At 53.9% G+C, this 26975-nt stretch overlaps 2 protein-coding genes across 3 annotated transcripts in view; one reads left to right on the top strand and one right to left on the bottom strand.

Moving 5' to 3' along the window:
- The window catches only part of GNAT2 (G protein subunit alpha transducin 2), a gene marked incomplete at both ends in the record, with an annotated part of 42732 nt that overhangs the window by 8015 nt on the left and 7742 nt on the right, over positions 1 to 26975 (bottom strand). Inside the window, 3 exons of one of the 2 annotated variants that reach the window (XM_080690940.1) lie at positions 462 to 603; positions 851 to 893; positions 2622 to 2739. In XM_080690940.1, coding sequence (XP_080547066.1) covers positions 462 to 603; positions 851 to 893; positions 2622 to 2739 — 303 coding nt within the window. Of the gene's footprint in view, positions 1 to 461; positions 604 to 850; positions 894 to 2621; positions 2740 to 26975 lie in introns of those variants that run through there. The other variant, XM_080690939.1, reaches the window with a different exon arrangement.
- On the top strand, positions 12251 to 22033 carry AMPD2 (adenosine monophosphate deaminase 2; the record flags this gene model as incomplete). Its single annotated transcript, XM_080693252.1, has 18 exons — positions 12251 to 12555; positions 16479 to 16609; positions 16821 to 16951; positions 17174 to 17242; positions 17338 to 17449; positions 17731 to 17917; positions 18171 to 18312; positions 18418 to 18507; positions 18757 to 18886; positions 19050 to 19244; positions 19338 to 19469; positions 19616 to 19779; positions 20237 to 20363; positions 20453 to 20616; positions 20909 to 21029; positions 21297 to 21470; positions 21616 to 21726; positions 21824 to 22033. The coding sequence occupies exons 1-18, from the start codon at positions 12465 to 12467 to the stop codon at positions 22031 to 22033; spliced, it is 2481 nt and encodes an 826-aa protein (XP_080549378.1). The 5' UTR covers positions 12251 to 12464.

The raw sequence follows: 26975 nt of genomic DNA, 5'->3' as shown, positions 1-26975 counted from the left end.
CCTCGAACCACAATCCTCCTGTCTTGGCCTCCCAGATGCTCGGATTACAAGCATGCATGATAGAATAAGGCCGAAAGGGCTGGGCAAGGTGCCTGTAATCCCAGTTCTTGGGAGCCCGAGATAGGAGGACCACAGGTTTGAAGCTAGCCTCAGCAACTTTTACATTTTTATAAAATTGGGCCTGGGGTGTAGCTTAGAACTAGAATCCCCCAGGTTCAATCCCCAGGATCGCCCTTCCCCATAAAAGAAAAAAGACAGCCAAAGCTGAAAGCTGGATTTGTAAACATTAGAAGGATAGGGGTTGCTTCCTTCTCCAGGAGTAAGAAGCTTTAAAGCTCAGGATGTGAAAATTTAGTTCCACAGACCCTTTTCTGAACTCTCCTCAGAGTTTGGTCTCTCGTGTTTCTTGTTGGCCTTTCCTGCTCCACCCTTTAACACATTACGTAACATTAACCACGTACCGCACAGCTTGGCTCCGCATAGTCAATGCCCAGTGTGGACATGGCCCGGATGATAGCCAGGATGGACTGCAGCACATTTCCATAGATGACAGACTTGAACTCTAGGCATTCTTCTGGTGAATAGCCATCCTGGTGAATGATCCTTCAAGGGGCAGACATCCAGCTTTTAGCTGGATCTAAGTAACCAGACCTAAGGGATTTGGAATCTAGGGGGATTTAAAGGGCGTAAGAATCTCATCTCTATTCCTACAGATATCCCAAAGTGCAGGGTGAGGGGCAGGGGGCACTGGATCTTGTAGCCCCAAGTTCCCTGAGGCTGCAGAGCCTTCCCCTCTGAGCACCTCCCCCAACCACAGGCCTCTGGAGCTTTTTTTTTTTTTTTTACTCACTTCATCTGCTTGACGATGGTGCTCTTTCCTGACTCCCCAGCACCTGGAAGGAGAGATGCTTATGCTTCCAATCTGCACCAGTTCCCCCCTGCATTCGGGCGCATGGCCTGAGAAGCCAGAGCCACGGCTTGCTTGGGAGAGAGCACAAGGATGATTGCTGCCCTTGATTTCTGGCACCTTGAGCTTGAGCCATTTGACCTAGATTTAGAGCAGAGTTTTTCAACTTCAGCACTCTTGACATCTTGGGCTGGACTTACTTTTTCGTGGGTACTGCCTTGTGCATTGTAGGATGTTTAGATTCCTGAGCTCTACCCACTAGAGAGCGGTAGCATCCCACACTCTTAGTTGTAGCAACCAAAGTATCTCCAGATATTTCCAAATTTCCTCAGGAGTCAAAAATCTCCCCCCTGAAAACTGTTGTTGGATTCAGGAGAACTTACATCCCCCCCTCCCCCTGCCCATTTTTGACTCAGGTGAGTAATTTGGGTGGGATTGGAGAGCGCTGGCCCCCTTCGCTGAAATATTTTCATTGTCTTGAATTCTTCCCTTTATTGCCTATAGGGCATCTTATGTCCTATCCTCATTCACACTCTCCTTCCCCCTTCAAAAACTCGCTTCCCTTCGACCCTCCACCTCAGCCTGTACTGCCCCATCCTTCCAGCTCCTCCCACTTAAGCTGTGTTTCTTTCCTCCAAGCTGCTATCCTGAACCTAGAAGAATTTGCTTTGGCCTAAAAATTCTCCCAGTTGTCCTTCCATCTCCATTTCTCTCCGTAACTCCTGGACTCCTCAGAGCCTGGGTTCAGCTTACAGAGATATGCTCCTCTAATGTGTCCTTGGGCTGTGCCACAGATAAGCCGGGGAAAGGCGGTTCCTTAGCCTGGTGCTCCACTCCCAGGCTCCTCACAAGCTTGCAGCCCCAACCCAGGCAGCCGGTCCTGTGCTATACAGACACCACCAGGTCTAGCTAGCTCTTTTCTGTAGTGCCACTCGTGGGTTTTGCCTCTTCTCTTTTCCCCTAAGCCAAATATCAGACTTTCTCATCTCGGTTCTATTTGTGTCCATGATCAGTTTCCTTGACTGACCCACTGAGGTGCTTCTATTTCCTCAACACAGATGGTTGATCTGCTTAGGAGCTCATCAGGCTGATGAACCTCCCATCTGTCAGGGGCTTTGTAGACAGTAACCCTATAGAAAGCCAGGAAGGGACTTCTGTGGATAAAGACTCCATTCCTCCCCCTTCAGGAATCCCTACTTTCAATTTTTTCCCCCCAAAAGCAAGAGGGAACCAGGGAGCCTTTCCCTGGGACTGTGTGGTGGGGTTGTATAATGGCAGGACTTCTGAATCTATTGGTGGAGGAAGGTCCTATTCTCTTCTGATTCCTTGGCCCGGCATTCTCTCACTGTAGATTGGGTAAGTGCCGGCAAGGTCAGGGTTCTTGGTACTTGCAAAACCAAAAAGGGTGTTACATTTGGAGATGGGTGGGTCCAACCTGGCCCTGCACTATTCCTAGTTCAAAGAACTAAACACACACACACACACACACACACACACACACACACACACACACCAGTAGCTTTTGCATTCCCTTTGGGGTGGCCCTACAGGTTTCATATGAACTCAGACCACGAGCTCTCCATCTAACCTGAGACTGGATGGGGAAGAGGGAAACTGACTGCCACCTGTGGGATGGGCTAGAGCCCACCGGGCCTCCAGGAAAGCAGGAGGGAGTCCATTCCTTCCCTTCTCTGGCTCTCCCCATCTCACTCACCCAGCAACAGCAGCTTGACGGTCTTGGCTTCCTTGTCTGCATCCTCCTGCAGCTTCTTTTCTAGCTCCTTGGACCTCTTGGCCAGTTCTTTGTCCTCAGCACTGATTCCACTCCCCATCTCTGCGGTTCCCTTCAAACCACTTCCTCGGTATTAAGCGTCTCTGTAAGGTTTCCTACATATGAGAGGGAAGAAAAGAAAAAAATACATCAAGATCAAATATTGATCCTTCATTCCCCTAGAAGTTGGTCTACATGGGGCTGCGTGAGAGTGCAGGCTATAGGTTCTTGTACCATACCTACCTTGGCTGAGACTCCTGCTCCAACAGACAAACTTCTTAGACTAGGGATTGTAGTCTTTATGTCTAGCAATGCAGTGGGTCAAGCCTATTAAGAGCTTTGGCAATCAAAGAGCAAAGACTAACATTCTATAAGGGGGGAAATCGGGAGGGAAGGGTGTGGCGCTGGAGCTCTCTGGAATGAAATGATGGGGGCTTGGTTTCAAGGGCTTCAAAGCATTCTGGTGTGTCCGTGCATCTTTATAGACCTGCCCTGGCAAAGAATTTGATTGGTGTGCTTCCTTGGAAAGACTGGGACTTTCATGCAGCCCCCTTCCCCAGTGGCTACTGCTCCAGGAAGCTACTACCATAGTCCCTTTGAGCCCATCTCTGTATAGACTTCATACTCGAATTTGTTTCACTGATAACTTGTAATTTATTTGTGGGTTCTCATTAAAGATTTGGTGAAAGAATAAAGGAAAAAGGGTGGGGTCCATGGCTGAGGGAATGGGGCTGCTTCCCCTGGACCTGCTAGAGCCACTTGAGGCCCATCTTCAGTTGGTAAGTGAACTTTGCTGGTATTGAAAGTGGTGTTCCTGCTGCCTCCCACAACAAATTCTGCTTCCCAAGGCAGTTGGACTCTGGACTCTGGATTCTCAGAGGAGGGGGCAGCTCTACCTCTGGCCTTCATCCAGGTTGCCTGAACCCGGGAGAAAGGAGGGTGTGGTTAGCAGCTGCTTCACAAACACCAGAGACTCCACTGGTCATATTTCTCTGTGCCAAATGTTTCACTTAAATCAGTCTTTCCCATGGAGCCTCACAAGTGGAGATACTTAAGAACTTTGCAACCCAAAGTGTAGTACCAGGGCTGGCAACGACAGATGACCTGGAGCCTTGTTAGAATGCGTAATTTCAGAGCCCAGCAGGGTCGTGCGCCCCTGTGGTCCCAGTACTCGGGAAGCCGAGACAGGAGAATAGCAGACTCCAGGCCAGCCTCAGCAATTTAGTGAAACCCTATTTCAAAATAAAAAATAGAAACAGAGCTGCACGCACCTAACAAGGTGGAGGTGTAGTTCAGTGGTAGAATACCCCTGGATTCCATCCCCACTACCACACACACACACAGAAAGAATGCACATTTTCAAGCCTCTAGGACTTTTGATTCAGACTCTGCATTTTAACAAGATCAAAGGTGACCCTAAGGACATTAAAGATTGGGAAAGCCTGCCCTAGGGAACTGCCTCCCCTGCCTCCCATATTTGGCCTAATCCTAAAAATCACCTGGGATGCTTGTTTCTGTTTCATGAGGTCTGTGTGCCAATGCCTGGAAGATTACCTTGCTTTCAAAGAGGTTAAGATAGTACATATATTTTTAAGAGTATGTCTTAGAATCAATACATTACAGTAATAGTATTAATTCCAAAGCTTGAGGAACTATATTTTAAACTAATATAAGTGATTATTGTTATCTTGTCAACTTTGAAAAACCCTGGCCTAGATCAGTTTCAAGTTTCAGTGTGTTTTGGCATTTACTGGAGAGGTGGTTGGGTTTTTTTTGTTGTTGTTTTGGTGCTAGGGATTGAACCTAGGGACATTTTTTTTTTTTTTTTTTAACCACTGAGCTATACCTTTAGCCCTTTTTATTTTGAAACATCTTGTTAAATTGCTAAGGGCCTCACTAAATTGCTGAGGCTGGCCTGGGGTCTGGATCTTCCTGTATCAGCCTCCCAAGTACTGGGATTACAGGTGTGTGTCACTGCCTGGCAACTGGAGAGCTTTAAAAAAAATTATATATATATATATATATATATATATATATATATATATATATGTGTGTGTGTGTGTATATATGTGTGTGTGTATATATATATATGTATGTATATGTGTATATATATATATGTATGTGTATATATATATATATGTATGTATATGTGTGTGTGTGTACACACACACACACACACACACACACTGATTCAATTGGTCTGGAGACCAGTTCAGGCATAAGGACTTAAGGTTTCCCCAGGTGATTCCCATATACAGTGGAGGTGTTTAACCATTAAGCCTAAAGGATTTAATTTGGTGTTCCTTTTTAGAGCTGGGATTGCGCATCAGTCACCAGTGAGTGGGACAAGAAAGTGGGAGGTAGAACCCAGTCCAGATACCTGAACCCTTGCTGGTTACCCACCTCACTGGCTAAACAGCTACATCTGAGAGGCCTGTCTCAAGGCTGATGGAGAAAAAATCAGCTGCTGAGATGCCTTCCACATAATCATGTTTTCCCAATCAAAAGCTGGCAAGTGCTATGGACTTAAGGGAAAACAGGAGTCTCTTTGAAATTGTGACTAACTTGGCTCTAAGGTTTCAGTAATTATACCTCACCGCCTGCCCTGTTCTGCCCTACCCGCAATTTTGGTAACTTATACCTAGGCTGGAGCCACGCTGAAGGCTGCACTGTCAAAGCGAGGGACTGCCAGGAACTCTGCTAGGACATTTATGTGGCTCGTAGCAGTTAATTCTCAGGATAAGTTCAAGAACATGAGGGTTCCCTAACTTGTTTAAGGTCACTGAGCTTGTAAACAGGCAAGCCAGTGATCTCCCTTGCCACTATCCCCCATAAGCAGCCATAGGGCAAGCGTGGGGACCCACGAGCAGTAGCACTTGCACAATATAAAAGGAACCATGAACTTGTTTCGTACCAGGGCAGATGCTGAGCCAGTTCCCTCTTTAGCCTCCACCACCACAGACCGTGCTGCGTCTGCTGTGCTCGCTAGTTTGCTGGGCAGCAGTGTCCGTCCCCACTACTGCAACAGGGGTTTCTTGAGAGGAAACCCGGCGAGTTCTTGTCTGCAGTGAGCGAAGAATGACACCCACAGACCTCAGGAAGGGGAGTAAAAGGTTTATTGGAAGCATTAGGGAATGGGGGGGGAGAGTGGCTGAACACCCCAAAGGGGCTGGAACTCTGGGTCCAGCAGCTGCCTTCAGGGCAATACTTGAGAGTAGCCCAAGCCAAATTGCCTTCAGGTGCAGGCTGCTTTCTTCCAGAGTCCTCGGGTCACTACCCGAGTGCTGCCCGAGTCAGGTGCCCGTCATTTGCAAACTACTTTCTCTCAGAGTCCACGCGATCTGCCAGAAAAGAGGTGCAGGTCACCCCTAGGGGCCTGGCCAGCCTTGATGCCCAGCAGAGGCCTTCAGGTCACTACTCGAGAGTTGCCCAAGCCATGTGCCCTCAGATGCACTCTGCCTTCTCTCAGGGCCAACACGACCTGCTAGAGAGAATAGCTCCCCAAAAGGGGAGGGGATCCCACGAGGGAAAGCCCCCATTTGTCATCCGACTAAGGCGGAAGGCTTGATCGTTTGTGACCTCTTTGGTTAGGGTGACTTTAGGAATTCCAAGGAGAATTCTGGGAAGTAATTCTCAGGATTTGCATAGGGTATTTGCAAGTCCTTTGAAGGGTCTCCTTTCAGGAATGCCAGACTTGCTTGTTGGGTTTGTTGATTAGTAAACAGATGGCTTTGTAAAGCTCTGGCCTTCTTATCTCTGAGCCTTTGGAATTTCAGGCATTAGTCGCCCCTCAGGAAACTCAGGAAATTAACTTTTTTCTACCGAGGCCTTTTCCCTATCTGCCTATTTCCTTTCTACCTCCTCACTACCATGCTGAGCGAGGCCACTCCTGGCCTGGGCACAGCCATAGTGCTGTGCCCTCCTATCCAGGGACCTCTGCCTGTCGGCTCTGTCACATCCCTGTGACTGTGTTACTTTATCATCACATTTAGGAACCACGGCCTGGGGGAGTAGGTAAGGCAAGTGGTGCGGCTCCCATTTTAGAAGTGAGTGAATGAAAGCCGGGCATGGTGGTGCACATTTGTAATCCCCACACTTGGGAGGCTGAGACAGGAGGATCGCACAGGTTCAAAGCCAGCGTCAGCTACTAGGTGAGGCTCTCAGCAACTTAGACCCTGTTTCCAAATAAAATAGAAAATAGGTCTGGGAGTATAGCCTGGAGGTAGAAAGCCTCTGGGTTCCACCCTCAGTACCACCAAAAAAAAAAAAAAAAAAAAGTGAGTGAATGAAAGCAGGGGAACATTGTCAAGGGAATAAGCACGTTCTCCCATCAGAGTCTGAGCGAGAGCTCAGGTGCTTGGTTCACAGTCCTTTATGGCCGCATCACTTGGAAAGAGGAATCACTGTTTCCCAAGGAATCTGGGCATGTTACTGAGTCAAGGATGAGACCTCAGGATCGGCCCCACACGCTGTGCTAAGCCTTGCCTCAGGTGCCTTGGGCGGCCCCAAGGAGGAAGAACCACCTCAGGACCTTCCAGTCCAAAGGAGGAGGTGGGGGAAATTCACAGAGTAACAATTTAATTAGGACACTGCTAATCCTGGGGAATTCAGGGCTGGGGATGGAGCTCAGTGGGAGGGCATTGCTCAGTAGGTGTGAGGCCCTGGGGTCAATGGCAGTACCTAAACAAAAGAAAACAAACCTGCAAGCTAACAGAGCCCTAGCCTTCACCCCCACCCCCACCCCCGCCCCCTGGGAGAGACAATTACACCTGTAACTGCCTGACTGTTAAGGTCAGTGGTAGAGGAAAGGAAGGAGTGATTACAAAATGAACAGACCTTCCACAGAGAAGCAGAACAGCAGTAGGAATGGGAGCTACGCCTCTGGGGAGAGGAATGAGCATGAGAAAAAGGCTCAGCGGCATGAGGTACAAAATGTACTCAGAGAAGGCTGGGAAGTTCGATGTGACCGACCAGACGGGAGCAGATGGTGCGTGGAGGGAGAGCTGGAGGAGGACAGGAAAGGGAAGGTGGGTCAGTCCTGGAGGGCCTTGAGTGACAGGTTAAGAGGTTTGGTCACAGCCCACTGGGGGCTTATAAACAAGTGCAGGTGGATACAGCTGCTGCTGGTGCTATAAACAGTGCTGGGTGACTGCAGTGAGGGGGCAGGAGGAGCTGGCTGCTGGGAGAAACCTAGAAGAGCTAAAGAGCATGGTTCTAGAGAGGTCTGGACATAGTCAGGGCTTGGGAAACTGCTCTGGCCTAGGATCTTTTTGGAGTTGTAAGAGTTCTCATCTCCCAAGGCTGGTATCTGCTAGGAGTGGTCTCTAGGGAGGCTGATCTCTGCAGTGACCTCAAGGCCAGATGGGAAGAGAAGTTCTTCCGGGAAATGGGAGTGTGCCCACGTTGGGGCCTGGGGTTCCAGGTAGGCCGACTAAGCAATCATCTGGGGAATATAGGTTGAGAGGGAAGGAAGCTGAGGTTAGAGATGGGGAAAATCCCAGAAGGTCAAACAACAAGACCTCAGTGTGAAGAAAGCAGAAGCTGTCACATGACTTGATTTCCCGAGCTCTGTTTTTAGACAACGAAACCCCACTGAGATTCTTGTTTGTGTTGAGTAGGTGGGAGATGGATGCTCGGCTGTAACCAGGGCAAACTTCCTAACAGCGACTGCACACCAGATGGCCTGGAAACAGGAGGGTTTTATAAGGAAGGGTGTGTTGCCGATGGACTAGGGAGGCTATAAAGGGACTAACGAACTGGTTTGCCTGGGCTGGGTGGAGGGCAGGGATTGCCACCGATGGCTGGCTAGATAGGAAGATCTGGATTAGGGGGATTCTAGAGAGGGCTGGCCTAATGCAAGATTATGACCTTTAAAATTATCCCAAAATTTGCATCTTAGTAGACTATAGATGACCTTCCTGATTACATAGTACTTTGCTTTTTAATCCTGAGATTTATTCATTCTTGAGAACCAACAGCCTCACCATTCCCTAGTGCCCCAAGACCAGTTTAGGGGCCATGTTAAGGGTAGCTTTTAAGTTTAGGTTAGTAGGATACGGAGCCAACTACAGTTGTACAGGCTTTGATTAATTTCCTTCCTCTTAATTATAAAGGTAATGGATGTGTACTGCGAATAATTTTTAAAATGAGATAGGAATAAAGAAGATAAATAAAACCCATAATTCTGTCACTCAGATAATTCATTGTAAACTTTTTGATGTTTCTTTTCTATGCGTATATATCACTCAGTTCAGACATACCATATGTACAGTTTATTCGCATCTATTCTTTCATTTAACTTGTAAACATTTCACATCATTAAAAAAATTCCCCAAGAACAATTTAATGTCTATATTTTATTAAATGCATATGACAGTAATTTAAACATTTTCCTCTTATTGGGCCTTTAAATTCCCAAGTTTTTACACCTGTGTGATAAACATTGCAGTAGGAATAACTTTGCACATACACATTTTATAGTAGTTCTTTTTATTGATTGATTTTAATTATTATTTTGTTGCTGGGACTTAGCCCAGGGCTTCCTAGGTTCTACCTCTAAGCTATATACCCCCATCCCTACTTCACTTTTTTATTTTGAAACAAGGTCTCATTAAGTTGCTAAGGGTCTCACTAAATTGCAGAGGTTGCCTTTGAGCCTGGGACCCTCCATCTTGGCCTCTCAAGTACTGAGATTACAGGTGAGTTGCCCCCATGCTTGGCTCTTGCAGCTCTTTTTTAAAAAAATAATTTCCAGCAGGGTGCCTCACACTTATTATCCCAGGACTTGGGAGGCTGAGACAGGAGGATCACAGGTTCATGGCCAGCCTCAGCTACTTAGGCCCTCCGTAACTTAGTGAGACCCTGTTTCAAAATAAAGAATTGGTTTTTTTTTGTGTGTGTGTGTCCTACTGGGGATGGAACCCAGGGGCATTCTACCTCTGACCTATGCCCCCAACCCCTTTTATTTATTTTTTTAAATTTTGAAACAAGGTCTAAATTGTTTAGTCTGATCTTGAACTTGTGATCCTCTTGTCTTAGCCTCCCAAGTACTGGGATTACAGGCATGTGCCACTGCATCTGGCTAGTGAGAACCTTTTTTGAGACTCTTAGTTATATATAAGTAAATGGCTTTCGAAAAGCAATCACTGTTTATTGCAAATAAGTGTGTGTGTATCACCCATATACTAACCATATGCCTACCCTATTTGGATGCCTTTCTTAGTATTTGTTGTTTTAAATATGTAAGCATGATATTGCCTTGTTCTTTTAGTTTTATGGTATCTTTGGGAGAGGAACTCCTCCGCAGGGTCATGTTTATGGAGACCATGTTTGTTTTGTTACTGTTTTGGTTTTGTGGTGTTGGGATCCCACCCCAGGCCTCCAGCGTGCTGGGCAATACTCTACCACTGAACTACACCTCCAGCCCAGGGTCCTGGTTTTTAAATTTTGTTTGGGATGAGGATTAGCAGATAGAGGCTCAATTAGAGTGACACCCCATGTAGGTAGAAAATAGGGTTCAGGGTCCAGGGTCCAGAATCCAGGGTAGGGAAAGAGGAGGTAGACCAACTGTGGGAAGAAACTCTGGGGTGGTGAGAATGGGGAGGGGCAGGGCAAACTGTACAACCACTGGGTGTGGGGCAAAGAGCTCCCACAGAGAGAGAATAGGAAGAGACTGATAACTGCTCCTACACCTAATAATATTCAGCGAAGGGACTTTACAGGTTCCCTTTAGGTGGGATTTCTGCCCTTTGGGAGTGGGTTGGATAGGGTTCAGCTCCACTTCTTTAACGGCTGCAGGGTGTATTAAAGACCCCAGGCCGAGGACAAAGCCAAAGCAATAATACAGGAACACTGAGTCGCAATTACAGGCCAGGCACAGTTCTAATTCTAATCACTTATATTAACTCACTTATCTTAACCAACACACAAAGCAGGTACTCTTACAACTCACTTTGCTGACAAAAGCACAGAGATGTTTAGTAACTTGTTCAATGTCGGTCAGGAAGTAGGTGGAAGAGCTGGAATTTGAACCCAGACATTCTGGCTACAGAGTTTAAGCTCCTAACCACCCCATGTAGAAATTAATGCGAGAAGGGGAGGCAGCATTGCAGGGCACATCCTCCCTACCAAGGCCTGCCCAAAGGAAGCAGGCGACCCAGGTGAACGGGCCGAGAATGCAGGGCCAGGCCTTTTGCTTAAAAGAATTCTGGGATCATAATGGCCACCATTTATTGGGCCCCTTCTGCTAGGTCGGTATACTGGGGCTTCACGTCGAATCCTCGCCATCACTCTTTCGGGTGAGATACTCTCATGACCCCATCCCATCTTACTGACGAGGAAGCTGACGCTCGGATTGCCCAAGTCCAGGGCAGGGCCAGGTCAGCAGTGGCGCGGTGGCCGCCCACGTGGCGCCCGGGAAGAGGAAGGGGGCGGGACGGGGGCGGGGCCATGCCGGCCGGGGGCGGGGCCACGGACCTGGCGGGCCTGGGCCGGCCGGGCGGCGCCGCGAGCTGGTGGCGGGGTCGCACCTGTTGCGTGACTCCCCCGCCGTCCAGCCGCCCGAGTCGGAGCCCGAACGCCCCGGGAGTGTGGAAGAACTAGACGAGTTCCGGGTCCCGTTCTCTGGGGAGCACGTGGCCCGCCCGTCCCTGGGTGCAAGGCTGGGGGTCAGGGCTGCGGGGTCTCCCGAGGGCAGCCGGGCTGCGGAATCCGCGGGCTCCGCCTCCAGCCAGCTGGCAGTTTTAAAAAACGGCCTGGCTTCCCCCTTCTCAGTGCCAGGGCAGGGGCCCTGGGAGCGACTTGGCCGGGGTCCGGGCCCCATCCCCTCTTCTCGCCCTCTCCTCCCGGGCTTCCCGGCTGCGCAGACGCTCGCGGGAGGCCTCCCCGGTGCCCCTCGGGGCTCGAGCAGCATGGCCTCAGGTGAGTTTACGCGCTTGTGTTGCGGGGAGGGACTCTGGAAAGACAAGTACAGCGGCCAGGGTGACAGCAGGGCGGGGGTCTCAGCTCAGCCCGCATTACCTAGGGGAGGCAACCAGCTCCTCCTGGAAGGGCCTGGGGAAGCCTAGCCAGCGTGTGCAGAGCCAGAGGGAGCGGCCAGAAGAGTCATGCCCCTGCCTCCTGGACTCCCGCTTTCCTAGGAGCCCTTTCTGCTGGACAGTGGAATTTTCCCAAGACAGGCCCCTCCCTCCTGGGCTGGGATTCGCAAACTGCCCTCCTCCCAGAGCTGAGCTATCCCTGGAGCTGGGGGTCAGATGGAGAAGAAAAAGGGGGGCTCTTCCCCAGAGGCGCCCGTTTTTCACGAGTCTGCCTGCCTTGCCCCTGGAGGAATGGCCAGTGAGCTTGGAGGAGCTCACGCTGGATTCCTGTTTATTATTATTTTTCTCCCAGGGCTGGCTGGACCAGCTAGCCTGGACTTTGGCTTCTTTGCCTTGGAGCTCCGCAAAGGGTGAGGGATCCCGGTAGGGGTTAGCGCAGAGCTGGGGGCTGGCCCTGTCTCATCTTTTTTCCCTCTTATCCTCACCCTCGTCAGGCTCAGCCACTATCAGTCACGTCACTCCGGGGACTGAGAAGGGAGGGGAGGGAAAAGGGGCAGGGATGGAGGCCCCACTCCCCGAGGTTGCCTAGACAACATCAGAAATCGTGGCCAGGGCCTCTTCCGCCTGCGGGGCGCTGCTTCCTGCATCAGTCACTCCCGCTGGGGGCGGGGCGGAGGAAGGGGTTGGATGTGGCAGAGCCAGGCCCCAGCGGTGCTGCTCAGACTCCTCCGCTGTCGCCTTGGCCCCAGCCATGGCTTCGTATCCATCTGGCCCCAGCAAGCCCAAGGCCAAATATTTCTTTAAGAAGCGGGCCAGCCTGCAGGCCGCAGCTGCTATTCCAGGTGAGTGTGTGTGCCCTGGCCTCGGGCACCCGCTCAGCCCCACCGCCTCCTTCCCAGGCCACCGGACCCCTCTGAGAGGGGCCCCCTTCCGCGGCAGGCACCCTCTCTACAGCGGTGCCCCTTGACCTCCGTCCCAGATGGCTGGCTTGGGAGGTGATGTGGGGAGGGGGACGGGCGGGGATGACTGAGGTTTCTATGTCAGGGATGCCTTCCTCTTAACAGGAGTGGGTGTGGATGTGGGTGCAGCATGAGGTGTATATGCACACGTGTCCGCATGTGCATATGCTAAGGCTGTGTGTGAATGGAAGGGTGTGTGGGACTGACTGGTTTGCGGACTGGTCACCCTGCTTGGCACCAGTGCCTTTCCCAGGCAGGCTCAGGCTGTTCTGTGGCTGGTCCCTCTTTCTAGGACCCTAGATCTAGATCCTGCTCAATGAGGTCCGGCATCTGGGCACACCGATTGCTGGCCGGCCTCCCAGAGCTGGGGGCTTCCCTCTTGCTGTGGCTTGTGGTTCCGAGTCTATTTGAGCCTCCTCAGGAGAGTGGGTGTCCTTGGGGCAGACTTGCGCCGCTGTGTGCCCTGCACCCCTTAGTTTGGCTCTCTCTCTCTGGGCATCTCTGCACCACTTAGAGCTGGCAGGGTGGTATGGGTATGCCCATCTCAGCTAGGGGCTCAGCTGCCTGGCTCTGTGCTTGCTGAGGGGTGTCTCTGCCATCTGCTAAGGAAAGACCCACCCCCACTCTGGTGACCGGTCATGCCAACCCCCTCCAGTCCCCTGCAGCTGTCTGTATATATTTCCTGACTGTCCCCCTCCAGCATTTCCTTGTGCTGTTGAAGATGTCTGGTCCGAGCATCTGTGGAACCAAAGAACCTTGGGTGGTCAGATGATGAGAGCATCTGATAGTTGGGGTGAAAGCCTGAGACACCTCCCTTCCCCCTGGGGTGAGCTTGGTAGTGGTGAAGGGGCACCTGGACAAGGGAGGATGAGCTGGGCGTGGTGGCACCTGCCTGTAATCCCAGTACTTGGGAGGCTGAGACAGGATCACAGGTGCATGGCCAGCCTCAGCAACTCAACCAGACCCTCTGCAACTTAGTGAGACCCTGTTTCAAAATAAAAAGTAAAATAGGGCAGAGAGTAGCTCTGAGGTAGAGTGCCCCAGGTCCAACCTCAGTATCACACACACTTGAGGTGACAGGCAGAAGAATCCTGGAGTGACTGGGGATAGCCCCTTCTGGCTCTTGGTTGACTCCTGTGTGAGGGTGGGTGTATATGTGTGGTGCTGTGGCCAGAAACTCCAGCACAGGTCCTGGGAAAAGGGAGCCGCAGACACTGAGTCTCACAGGCCAGGCCTCGGTGTGGAGGTTACTGCCTGTGTGTGCCCCTCCAATGGCCCTTTGCAGTGGCCTGGCAGGCTGCAGGACAGCCCTGCCTGCTGGTGCCTGTCCTGTGTACTCCAGCACTGCTGTGAAGCCCTCACCCAGCCGTCTTGCTAGAAGGAGGGGTCTTAAGGGTAGGACCTTTGACTCAGCTCCTGCTGAGCCAGCACTGACTGGCTGTGGACAAAGGCCTGTGGCTTCCAGGGAGGGGCTTAGAGGGGGGCTAGAAGTTGCCTGGGGCTGTATATGGGGAGGCAGTTTGCATGCTCCTGGCTCTTGGGCAAGTGAGGACTGTACCCCCTGGGGGTAGGGCAGGTGTCCATCTTTCCTTCCTCTTCCTGCTCTGCCCTCTTCCAAGTCAGACATGGTGTCATCTCTGCTTCTGCAAGATTCTGCTCTCCTCACTGCCCTTCCCTGCTCTGCTGCCTTGGCCCTGAGCTGGGCCCAGAGGGCCTCCTGCCTCCATAATGAGTGGGGTTCTGTGTGGGAAGCACTGGAAGGTCCCAGGAGCTCTTAATCACAGATGTCTGCTGGGCGCAGAGCCTGGGGCTTTGCAAAACACTGCAGAGTTATTTCTCTGTGAGCCTCCAGGGCTGCAGCTAGGCAGGACAGGGGTCCCTTCTCACCCGTTTATCATGCCCAGAGGTTGAGACGAGCCTGTAAGAGTCAGATTGAGTCCTCCAAATGTTAGGTCCCTTCTCCCAAAGCTTGCCTTCTGGAGGGTTTGTCCTGACCCTATATTAGGCTTAGAGCCGGGATTGGAGGTCTTGGGGTCATAAAGCCACAGTAACTGTTCTTCTCCAGGCTAGGCCACTTACCCAGCTGCCAGCCAGCTCCTCTTCCCAGCAAAGGCCCTATTTTTCCCAAGGTATCCCACAGCAAGGGCCCAGAGGGCAACAGGAGGCAGAGGAAGCCGGCCTGGCATTGCTGGTTTTAGAGAGGAAGAAGGCTGCTGATTTTTCTTTTCTTATATCCTACCCTTTGGCCAGCCAGGCCAGCGCAGTCCCTGTCCCCTAGGGCAGTGGTTTTAAGAAGACTTGGACCCTCCCTGCCAGCCTGCCCTGGCCATATCCGCCTGCCTGGCTTCTCCCCCTAGGGAGCCGCATCTGGCTGGACTTCCCTGGCACTGTAGAGGTTAAGGCCCTCGTCAGTTCTGGAGTTCCTCTTGTCTTCCAATTATGATATTCCTTCCTTACATTTCTGGGCTCCCCTGACCCCCCCCCCAACTCCCTGCTCAGAGCCATCCCAGGGTCTCCCCTGCTTGTAGCTGCACTTGGTACAGCCCGTGCCGGCCCCTGAGCTGTCCTGGGGGACTGGCTGCAGCTTTATACTCTGCAAACAGGCAAGCAAGGGGCAAGGAGCTGCTAGCTAGAGCAGCCTGAACTCTGCAGACAGGGGCCAGGCAAGCACCAAGGTGAGCAGGGTTGGGGCCTGGATCTCAGGCAGTCACCTCTCTCTTCCCTTTATCCAGCCTTGGGACCAGACGCTGAGTACCAGGAAATGGTCACAGAGACCTTAAGGCGATGCTACCTGGGCAGAGCCTCCAGTCCTTCCCTGAGCCAGAGTGGCGGGGGAAAGAGGGTACTGAGGGAGCGTCCTCCACTGCTGGCTGGGAGAGCCAAGTTGTCTGTGGAGTGGGGCCCTGCTGTGGAGGCTGGGGCCCCTGAGCCTAGGAAGGGTCCTTCTGGGTGGGCTGGGAGCTCAGGCACAGTAAAGTGGCAGCTTGGAGGCCTTTAGTGCCAGCCTCCTGGTGTGTAGATGAAGAGTTCTGCCCTTGATGGAGAGAGGCCCTGACTTCTGATGCTCCCCCTTCTCCAGGGCCCTCCATGGGGCCTCCGGCCCAGATCCTGGGGCCTCTGAGTGGCAGGACTGTTTATGGTGGCTCCCTTTGGAGGGACAGCCAGCAGCACGAAGGCCAGCCTGGGGCCAGGCCACATCTTTGCCAGCCCTGCGGTCCTGGGGAGAGGGCGGGCCTCCAGGGAGGAGGCAGGATTTCCTAGGACTGGTTCTCCAGCTCAGCGCTAAGTGGCTGTTGTGGCTTCCCTTTGTCCTGTAGTTCTGGGATAGCAAGTTGGGCCCTACCCCTCTGAGTGAAGGACTTCTAGTCCAGCGGCAGATCTGATCCTGGACCAGCTGCCCTGGAAGCTGTGGGCAGGGGTCTCCGGTCCTTAATGAGCCTGGTGTGTGCGTATGCCTGTCTCTGCCTCTGGGAGGTTATCACATGCAGATGCTCAAGACCCGAGGCAGTCAGTCCTTGTCCAGCCTGCAGGTTCTTATGGTGGAGTGAATAAATCCACTTGTAGGGGCAGATGTGGGACCTCCAGCTGGGACAGTCAGCAAGGAGGTCCCTGTGCTAGGCGTAAGGTTGGGTGAGGTCCTCCGGGAGCATTAATGGGCTGGCTCCTCAGCCTCCTGGAGGGCTGCCCGACATCCAGGGCCCGGCCTCCTTTGGGGGCTGGCCTGGGGCAGGCAGGGGCCCATGGCTTACTGGGGCTCCCCGGCCCTGCCCCTGCACCCCTTGACCCTGGCATCACTGTCTCTGCAGAGGCTCGGGGTGGTCTGGGGGCCCCTCCGCTGCAGCCTGCCCGATCCCTGCCGGGCCCCGCCCCCTGCCTCAAGCACTTCCCGCTCGACCTGCGCACGTCTATGGATGGCAAATGCAAGGAGATTGCCGAGGTATCGCCTGGCACCCGCCCCGACCCGCTCTGCTCTCACGCCCTCCATCTCACTGCCACTCACCTTGTGCTTGGCTGTCCCTGGTCCTCAGCCTCTCCTAGGAACCCTGGCTCCTGCTGCCCACACCCCACGCCCAGGCTCTGCAGGGAGGGCCGGGGCTGAGGGCCCGAGGCGAGGCTCCTGATCAGCCTTCCTGCCTCCCTCCTGCCAGGAGCTGTTCAGCCGCTCACTGGCTGAGAGTGAGCTCCGAAGCGCCCCTTATGAGTTCCCCGAGGAGAGCCCCATTGAGCAGCTGGAGGAGCGGCGCCAGCGGCTGGAGCGGCAGATCAGCCAGGATGTCAAGTGAGCCTGGCGCGGAGCCTGCCAGGGGGACACTCGAGCCCCCACGGCCCCTGAGCCCCTTTCCTGCCCCACTCTCCCTCTGTCTTCTACCCACTGGGGTGGCCCTGAGTGTGCTACTTACTGCTGGGTCTGCTTCCTCATCTCTGAAGCGGGATGAGAGAAGCACAGGGTCCCGCAGCCCTGCACAGTGAGGGACCTGACTTCTTGCCCTCGTGCCTACAGGCTGGAGCCGGACATCCTGCTTCGGGCCAAGCAAGATTTCCTGAAGACAGACAGTGACTCGGACCTACAGTGAGGAGGGCGGAGGGGCGTGTGCAGGGGGTGTGGGGCTGGGGCCTGGCCTGCCGCAGCTTCAGCCCCTCCCTCATCTGCTTCCCTTCCCCCAGGCTCTACAAGGAACCCAGTGAGGGGCAGGGTGACCGGGGCCTGCGGGAGCGCGATGTGGTGCTGGAGCGGGAGTTCCAGAGGGTTACCATCTCTGGGGAGGAGAAGTGTGGGGTGAGTGGGGGAGGGGCGTGGTTTCCATCCCATGTTCTCGTTGGCTTCCTAGCCTGGGGAACCGGCTATGGGGGCTGCAGAGGCTGCTTTTCTTTGCTCTACCTGGAGGGACAGAGGCCAGCTGGGAGCTCCCTGATATGCTAGGACCAGGCTGGGCTGAGTGTTCCTGGGGTTAAGGCCTGCAGGAGGCGGGGATGGTGTGAGGTCTGGGCTAGGCCACCGGAGGAGGAGCATGAGTCTGGGTCACAGGCCAGGGAGGGTGACTGTGTCCCTGTCTCCAGGTGCCGTTCACAGACCTGCTGGACGCAGCCAAGAGTGTGGTGCGGGCTCTCTTCATCCGGGAGAAGTACATGGCCTTGTCGCTACAGAGCTTCTGCCCCACCACTCGCCGCTACCTGCAGCAGCTGGCTGAGAAGCCTTTGGAGACACGGACCTATGAGCAGGGCCCCGACACCCCTGTGTCTGCTGGTAGGACCACCCATCCCTACCCCACCCCAAGTATCCTGGGCTCCTGAGCTTGGGGCACAGCCTCTGTCCTGCCTGCATCTCCCCACACCCAGGCTCTTCTTGCCCCCGACTGGGGGCGCGGGGGTGGGAAATGGAGGCTGGGGCCCAAGCCGCCCCTCTGGGGCCTTTGACGCCCCTCACCCTGCGTGGCTGGGGGCTGGGCAGCACTGGCCTAGAAGAGCCCTGGCCCTAAGTCCACCCCACCCCCTTCCAGATGCCCCGGTGCACCCTCCCGCGCTGGAGCAGCACCCGTATGAGCACTGTGAGCCAAGCACCATGCCCGGGGACCTGGGCTTGGGCCTGCGCATGGTGCGTGGTGTGGTGCACGTCTACACCCGCAGGGAGCCTGGCGAGCAGTAAGAGGGGTGTGGTGTGCTGGGGGAAGCCACGTGGGGGCCGCACTGGCTTGGGGTGCTGCCGGGCCAGCCTTGCCCTCCTCACCCGAGCTCCCCCGCTTGCAGTTGCTCTGAGGTGGAGCTGCCGTACCCCGACCTACAGGAATTCGTGGCTGACGTCAATGTGCTGATGGCCCTGATTATCAATGGCCCCATGTGAGTTCTCACGGGTCCCACTCAGCTCGCCTCCTTGCCCAGATTCCCCAGCTCCGACCTGGACCTGTCCTGCTCTGTGCCACACTTGTCACCCGGTCCCTCCCCGCCCCCAGTCACCAAGCCCTAGACTTTTCTGGCCTCTTGGTGGCCTCTGTCCTGCCTCCTCCCTCGGCTCTTTTGCCTGGGCCTGCCCAGTGCCTCCTTCCAGGGCTGAGTCTCTCCCTGCCGGCCTCTCTTCCTCCTGTCCAGAAAGTCATTCTGCTACCGCCGGCTGCAGTACCTGAGCTCCAAGTTCCAGATGCACGTGCTGCTCAACGAGATGAAGGAGCTGGCCGCCCAGAAGAAAGTGCCACACCGAGACTTCTACAACATCCGCAAGGTGGGCCTTCGCCCCGTGGCCCTCCCCGCGTCCTGACTGCTCCTCTGCCCAGCCTCCCCCTCTGGGGCCTGGGACCCCAGCGTCCAGTGCAGAGGGCCCTCTCCCACTCCGCTGCGCTGGCCCGAGATCTTCGGTGGGCCCAGCCGAGCCCTGTTCCACCCAGGTGGACACGCACATCCACGCCTCGTCCTGCATGAACCAGAAGCACCTGTTGCGCTTCATCAAGCGGGCGATGAAGCGGCACCTGGAGGAGATCGTGCACGTGGAGCAGGGCCGGGAACAGACGCTGCGGGAGGTCTTCGAGAGCATGAATCTCACTGCGTATGACCTGAGTGTGGACACCCTCGACGTGCACGCGGTCCGTTCCTGCGGCAGAAGCTGGGGGAACCGAGTCAGTGCGGGACGGCGGGGGGGAGGTCAGGGGTGACCTGGGCCTATCCGTCTCCCCCAGGACAGAAACACCTTCCACCGCTTTGACAAGTTCAATGCCAAATACAACCCGATTGGGGAGTCTGTCCTCCGCGAGATCTTCATCAAGACTGACAACAGGGTGTCTGGGAAGTACTTTGCTCACATCATCAAGGTAGGAGGTGGCCCTGCCCCTCTGTGAGCTGAGAGCCTGCTGCGGGCAATGGGGAAGAGGCCTCCTGGGGTTGACTGAGCGTGCGTGGTGGGTCTGCCGAGGGCCAGGAAGGGAGCAGGTGTGACAGCTGCCCCACATGTCTCCAGGAGGTGATGTCGGACCTGGAGGAGAGCAAATACCAGAATGCAGAGCTGCGGCTCTCCATCTACGGGCGCTCCAGGGATGAGTGGGACAAGCTGGCACGCTGGGCCGTGACGCACCGGGTGCACTCTCCCAACGTGCGCTGGCTCGTGCAGGTGCCCCGCCTCTTGTGAGTGTCCTCGGTGGGAGGAAATCCTAGGGCCGTGTTTGAGGGGTCAGGCCTGCCTCTGCTGTCCTGGGATTGCTGAGCCTTCTAGGTCCACCAGGATCGGTCCAGCCTGGCCTACCCTGGCTTCCCTCCTTTCCCACTATGGTTCATCATGCTTCTGTGGAGTTTTGTGTGTTTTCATGGTGGTGGGGATTGAGCCCAGGGGCATTCTATCTCTGAGCTACACCCGTAGCCTCCTCCCCAATTTTTTAAACTTTGAAATGGTAGGTTGATGAGAGTCTCACTACTTGCTGAAGCTGTCCTCAAACCAGTAATCCTCCTTTCTCAGCCTCCCAAGTGCTGGGATTACGGGTGTGTGCCACCACGCCTAGCTGCTTCTGTGTTTTCAAGGCAGCCCTGCTGGGTTTCCTCCCCCTGGCCCTGACCTGCATATGCTTGCGTGCTGTTTCACCTGCAGTGACGTGTACCGGACCAAGGGCCAGCTGGCAAACTTCCAGGAGATGCTGGAGAACATCTTCCTCCCACTGTTTGAGGCTACAGTGCACCCTGCCAGCCACCCAGAGCTGCACCTTTTTCTGGAGCATGTGAGCGGTGGCAGGGACTGGGTGTGGGCCGGGTGGCCCGGGGCAGGCCCCGCTACTGCTCTGGACTTGACCATGGGCTCCTTTGCCAGGTGGATGGCTTTGACAGTGTGGATGATGAGTCCAAGCCTGAGAACCATGTCTTCAACCTGGAAAGCCCCCTCCCTGAGGCTTGGGTGGAAGAGGACAACCCTCCCTACGCCTACTACCTGTACTATACCTTCGCCAACATGGCCATGTTGAACCACCTGCGCAGGTGCCCGCACCTCCCCTGCTGTGAGGTCTCTCACCCGCTCTCCCAGTAGATCTCACCGTGAGCACCAGGCTGGGGCCCCAGAGCCCTGACCCACCTGTCGCCCTGTGTCCAGACTGGATAGCCCCTTTCTCTGCCCTCCAGCTCCATCCCTCACCCCTCTGAGCCAAGGCTTTCCCCTGCTTCCTGCCCCCTGGCCCACACAGTCACTGGCTGGAGGGATGTGTGTGCTGGGCTGGACGGGCTGGGGAGCCCGAGCTCTGAAGCTGACCCTGTCTTTGTGCCCCTCCCCCAGGCAGAGGGGCTTCCACACGTTTGTGCTCAGGCCGCACTGCGGGGAGGCTGGGCCTGTCCACCACCTGGTGTCGGCCTTCATGCTGGCTGAGAACATCTCCCACGGGCTGCTTCTACGAAAGGTTAGGGTCTGCGCCCAGCACCCCCCCCGTGGTTGTCACCTTTGAACTATTCAGGCCCCTTCAGCAACTGATCCTCCTCTGTTCCAGATTGTAATCCTCCTTCCCATTGTAGCGAATGCTCTGCTCCGGCCTCAGGAGCTGGGATTCTGGCTGTAACTTGTCTGCCCCCACCCCGCCCACTACTGTGGCTTAGGTTCCCCAGAACCAGCATGACCTCCCCAGCCTGGGGGCCACCTGACGGGTCCTCCCTCTCTCCTGCCTGCCCAGGCCCCAGTCCTGCAGTACCTGTACTACCTGGCTCAGATCGGCATTGCTATGTCTCCGCTCAGCAACAACAGCCTCTTCCTCAGCTACCACCGGAACCCGCTACCAGAGTACCTGTCGCGCGGCCTCATGGTCTCACTGTCCACTGATGATCCGCTACAGTTCCACTTCACCAAGGTCAGGGCTCAGCTGGCGGCCAGGTGTGCAGTGTTCTCTGGGGGTTCTCTGGTCGGTGCTGCCCCCTGCTGGTGGAGTCGTCCTACAGGGGAGGGAGGGGCTGCAGGGCCCCGTGCACCTGATTGACTGCTCCTGGCCTGTGCAGGAACCACTAATGGAGGAGTACAGCATCGCCACCCAGGTGTGGAAGCTCAGCTCCTGCGACATGTGTGAGCTGGCCCGCAACAGTGTGCTCATGAGCGGATTCTCCCACAAGGTACGGCACCTACCTGCCTGGAACTGGGCGCTGCCTCTCTTCCCCTGCGCCTTTGGGAGCTGGCTGAATCCCTGCCCATTTCCCACACCCCCTGCAGGTAAAGAGCCACTGGCTGGGACCCAACTATACCAAGGAGGGCCCGGAGGGCAACGACATCCGCCGCACCAATGTGCCAGACATCCGTGTGGGCTACCGCCATGAGACCCTGTGCCAAGAGCTGGCGCTCATCACGCAGGCCGTCCAGAGTGAGACGCTAGAGACCATCCCGGAGGAGGCGGGCATCGCCACAAGCCCGGGGCCTCAGTGAGCCCAGCCCAGCTCCGCCCGCCCGCCCCGTCTCAGCACCTCAGCTGTGTCTTTTGTTCTCAGACCCCTCCTAACCTGTTGTGGTCTCTGCATGTCTCCACTCTTTGTTTTTTGTCCTGCATGTCTGACTGTGCGCTGTTCCTGGGCCAGCTCAGTGAACATGATGCCCAGGAAGCTGCCTTCCTGTTGTCTTGGCTCAGGTGGTACCTGATGGCCAAAATTTAAGGGCTGGCCCCGCTGGTGGCCCTGTCCCAGGATCCTCAGAAACCTGGCTGTTTTGTGGCATCCCTGGTGTCCTTAGGGGCCTGGGATGGCTGGCCCCTGTGGCTACCTAAGGCTAAGCCAAGCAACTAAGTCTGGCTCCTTTAGCTTCTGGGCAAATCCGAGCTTTGGCTGGGGATGAGATTTGGTCTCTGTCTTGTTGGTGTGACTGAGGGGCCTGTACATCTCTGCTGTGGGCACAGGCTGCCTGGCTGAGGGGATGGACTGGGGCCTTGAAGGTGCTGGACCCCTGCCTCTGCCACATCCCTGCCCACAGCCGCCTCCGTCCTCTCCCCGTTCACGTGCTGCTCCTCTGGCGTCAGCTTCCTGTGCCTCTGTGGGAGGGGTGGCCGCCCTGTGCTGTGTCTGGGGCCACTGATGCTGGAGGGTGCTAGACCTGCCCCTGGGCCTGGGGGTGGCATCCCCTTCGTGGTCCCCAGATCTATGACCAACACCAGATCTCAGCTGGACCCCTGTATTGTGTTCTGGACCGAGGCCTTTGCTGTGAAAAGCAGTTTCGTATGACCCATCTTTCCTAGTGCATGAGAAATAAAGATTATTTAAGTAATGAGGCAGGAGGAGTGTCTGTTGGGAGGGGGAGAGGGTAGATGTGGGGTGGCTGAGATTGGGTACCAGGAGCACTCTAGACCAGGGGTGCAGCACATTCTGAGGACAGCACCTCAGCTCTGATGAGAGGCATGTGTTTGTGCATGAGGGCTGGTGAGAGGGGGCTGTAGAGACGGGGGATGGTGGCACATGATCTCAGTACTTGGGAGGCTGAGACAGGAGGATCACAGGGCCACCTCAGCTACTTAGGCCCTCTGCAACTCAGTGAGACCCTGTTTCAAAATAAAGAATAAAGCCGGGCCTGGTGGCACACGCTTGTAATCCCCGCGCTTGGGAGGCAGAGACAAGAGGATCACGCTGGTTCAGAGCCAGCCTCGCTGGCTTAAGAGACCCTGTTTCCACGTAAAAAAGTTAAAAAATAGGTCTGGGAGTATAGCCCGTGGGAGTGTATCCCGGAGGTAGAAGGTCTTCCAGGAACCCCAGTACCACCAAAAAAAAAAAAAAATAGTGCTGGGGGTAGAATGCCCTTGGGTTCCATCCCCAGCACTGCAAAACAATAGCAACAACAAACAAACAAAGGGAGCTGAAGGAGAGGAGAAATACCCAGCAGGCTCTCGTCCAGCTTGCCCCCTCTGAGGAGGGCACCGGGCCCCAGGTCCGAGGTTCATCTTTGTCCATGTGTGGGCGATGGTGGCCCTTTGGGTTTCCTGTGCTCCATCCTCTTGTTACATGGGTGCATACACCCGTTCACACAGACCTGAGGCCAGGGATTCTGAGACTTCAAATCTTTGGGGGAGCTCATTTAAAGTGACCTCTCCAAGCCAGGAGTGGTGGTACACTCTTGTAATCCCAGTGCTTGGGAGGCTGAAATGGGAGGATCACCTGGGTTCGAAGCCAGCCTCAGCTACTTAGGCTCTCAGCAACTTGGTGAGACCCTGTTTCCAGATAAAGTATAAAATAGGTCTGGGAGTATAGCCTGGAGGTAGAAAAGCCCCTGGGTTCCACCCCCAGTACCACACACACAAAAAAATCACTCCAGGTCCCATCCTCAGGGACTCTCGATTTCAGAGATGGAAGGCGGGGCTCAGATACTGGCCACCTAGACAGATTGCATGATGAGCAGCTGGAACAAGCTTGTGCATTTTTTTTCAGTACTGGTTTGGAACCCAGGTGCATTTTACCTCTGAGCTATCCCCCAGCCCCATTTTTGTTCTTTATTTTGAAACAAGATCTCATTAAGTTGCAGAGGGCCTCATTAAGTAGCTGAGTCTGCATGAAGTAACTGAGGCTGGCCTTGAACAGTGATCCTCCTGTCTCAGCCTTCAAAGTATTGGGATTGCAATTTGCGCCACCACGCAGGGCAGGTTTGTAATCCTAGCATTTCGGAGGCTGAGACTGGAGGATCACAGTTTGCAGACAGCCTCAGCTACTACTTAGGCCCTCCGCAACTCAGTGAGACCCTGTTTCAAAAATAAAGAATAAGAAATGGGGCTTGGGGTGTAGCTCGGAGGTAGAATGCCCCTGAGTCCTATTCCCAGTACCCAAAAGCAAAGAAACCACCACCAACAACAAAAGACTTTGAACCCAGCCTTAAGCAACTGGGCTTCTGTTCTGCATTTACTATACAGTTTCTGGGCACCTCCTTGGCACAGAGGTTGTTAGAATCTGTTGCCCACATGAGGAAAATGCAATGTGTCCTGGGCCATGTGGGGGCCTGGGTGGGTGACACAAGCCCATCATGCCTGCTGCTGGTTGGGGAGGGCCTGGGGGCTGGCTGCCTCAGAACTGACCCTGGAACAACAGGAATGTGTAATTGAGAACATGCTGGGGGGCTGCCTCCTAGTCTCTGCAGGCAGGAGAGGCGTCTGCACCTGGCCCAGGCCTCGGCAGCAGGTGCCTTGGGTGCCCCAGGCAGAGTCTCATCCTCCTGCCAGCCAGGCTCCTGGCCTGAACACAGGGTCTTTGAGTGTGCAGAGGCGTGTCTTGCCGATTCATTGGAGATATTTACACTTCAGTACGGAGTGTTGGAACTGGGGGATCAGAGGGAAGCTGTGCAACTCTGGTGTGGGATAGAGAAATGGACTCAGGAGGTGAAAATGGCCAGTGGCAAGACCAAGACTGGAACCGGGTGGCCCAGCTCCCCACCCAATGCCAGGCCTTGTCTGCTTTGGAAGTGATGACTTCTAAGGGTGATGGCAGCTGACTTCTTTTTTGTGTGTGGGTCTAGGGATGGAACTCAGGGACATTTGACCTCCGAGCTATACACCCTGCCCTATTTTTTATTCTTTATTTTGAAACAGGGTCTCATTAAGTTGCAGAGGGCCTCACTGAGTAGCTGAGGCTGACCACAAACCGCGATCCTTGGGTCTCAGACTCCTGAATACTGGGATTACAAACGTGCGCCACCACGCCCTGCTGGCAGCTGACTTTTCAAGGAAGTGACTATATTTAATAATACAAATGACCTGTTTCTTAAGCTTTGTAAACAAGCAGGATGGGAAGATCTTTCTAAACCACCCCTTGGAGGCCAGAACTGCCTGTCCCTTGCCAGCACTGAGGACTTTGCTGGCAGTGAGGACTGTCTTGACTCACTGAGTCCGTCATTTAATTCAATCCTTTGATCCCTTTCCTCAGTGTCCCTGTTTTTCTCAGTGTGTGCTAAGGTCCAGCCCTAAGAACATTTACCAATTCAATTCAGAGTTTCTTAGCAACCATGATTTTTTAAGTTATAATGACACATACTGTATAAATTAATGAGTTTCACAGCGACATCTCTCCCCTCCCCCCATCATCTCCCCTTCCCCGGGAGTCCCTCTTTTTTTTTTTTTTTTTGGTGGTACTGGGGTTCCTGGAAGCCCTTCTACCTCCAGGATACACTCCCACGGGCTACACTCCCAGACCTATTTTTTTAAACTTTTTTTTATGTGGAAACAGGGTCTCTTAAGCCAGTGCGGCTGGCTCCGAACCAGCGTGATCCTCCTGTCTCCGCCTCCCAAGCGCGGGGATTACAAGCGTGCACCACCATGCCCGGCATTGGGAGTCCCTCTTCTAATTTTTTTAAATAAATTTTTACATGTGGGAGGAAATGTGATACTTTATTTTACTTACTAAAGTGTTTACCAGTTAATTCCGTTTTCCTAAACATGGCATGATTTCATTCTTCTTTATGGTTGAGTAATACTTCATTGTGTATTTTCTTTTTTTACTGTCTTTTCATACTTTATTTTTTGGTGGTGCTGGGGATAGAACCCAGGGGCATTCTACTTCCAAGCTACACCCAAGCCCTATTTTATTTCTTATTTTAAAACAAAGTCTAATTTATGGATGGCCTCACTAAGTTGCTGAGACTGGCCTCACACCTGCAATCCTGTCTCAGCCTCCCAGGTACTGGGATTACAGTCGCACGTCACCATGCCGGGCATACTCTGCTTTCTTTATCCATTCATAGGTTGATCCCCTATCTTAGCTATTGTGACTTTGTGACTAGTACTACAGGAAGCCTGAGTGTGCAGATATCTCTTGTGTTCTAATTTCATTTCCTTCAGATATATACCCAAGAGTGGGGATGCTGGATTATGTGGCAGTTCTACGTGTGTGTGTGTGTGTGGTCCCGGGGATGGAACCCAGGGACATTGTACCTCCGAGCTACACTCCCAGCCCTATTTTTTTTTTTTTTTTGGAAACAGGGTCTCACTGAGTTGCAAAGGGCTTAGCTAAGCAGCTGAGGCTGTCTGGTAATCGCAGTCCTCCAGGAATCTCAATCCTCCAGGAATTGCAGTCGTCCGGTCTCCGCCTCCTGAATGCTGGGATTATAAGCGTGTGCCACCACGCCCCGCTGGCAGTTCTACGTTTTAGTTTTTTGAGGAACCTTCATACCACTTACTGTTTTTTATTTATTGTGTCTGTATTAATTTATATTACATCAGTAGTGTATAAGGATTCCTTTTCTCTCCACATCCTTGCCAGCATTTGTTGTTGTTATTATTATTTTTATTACTTTTTGATACTGAGGCTTCAACTCAGGGGCATTCTGTCTACGAGCTACACTCCAGCCCTATTTTATATTTATGTACATGTGTGTGTGTGTGTGTGTGTGTGTGTGTGTGTGATACTGG

The sequence above is a fragment of the Muscardinus avellanarius genome (assembly GCF_963383645.1).
Source record: "Muscardinus avellanarius genome assembly, chromosome: 3".
Classification (NCBI taxonomy): domain Eukaryota; kingdom Metazoa; phylum Chordata; class Mammalia; order Rodentia; family Gliridae; genus Muscardinus; species Muscardinus avellanarius.
This window is presented reverse-complemented; position numbering and strand designations above follow the sequence as displayed.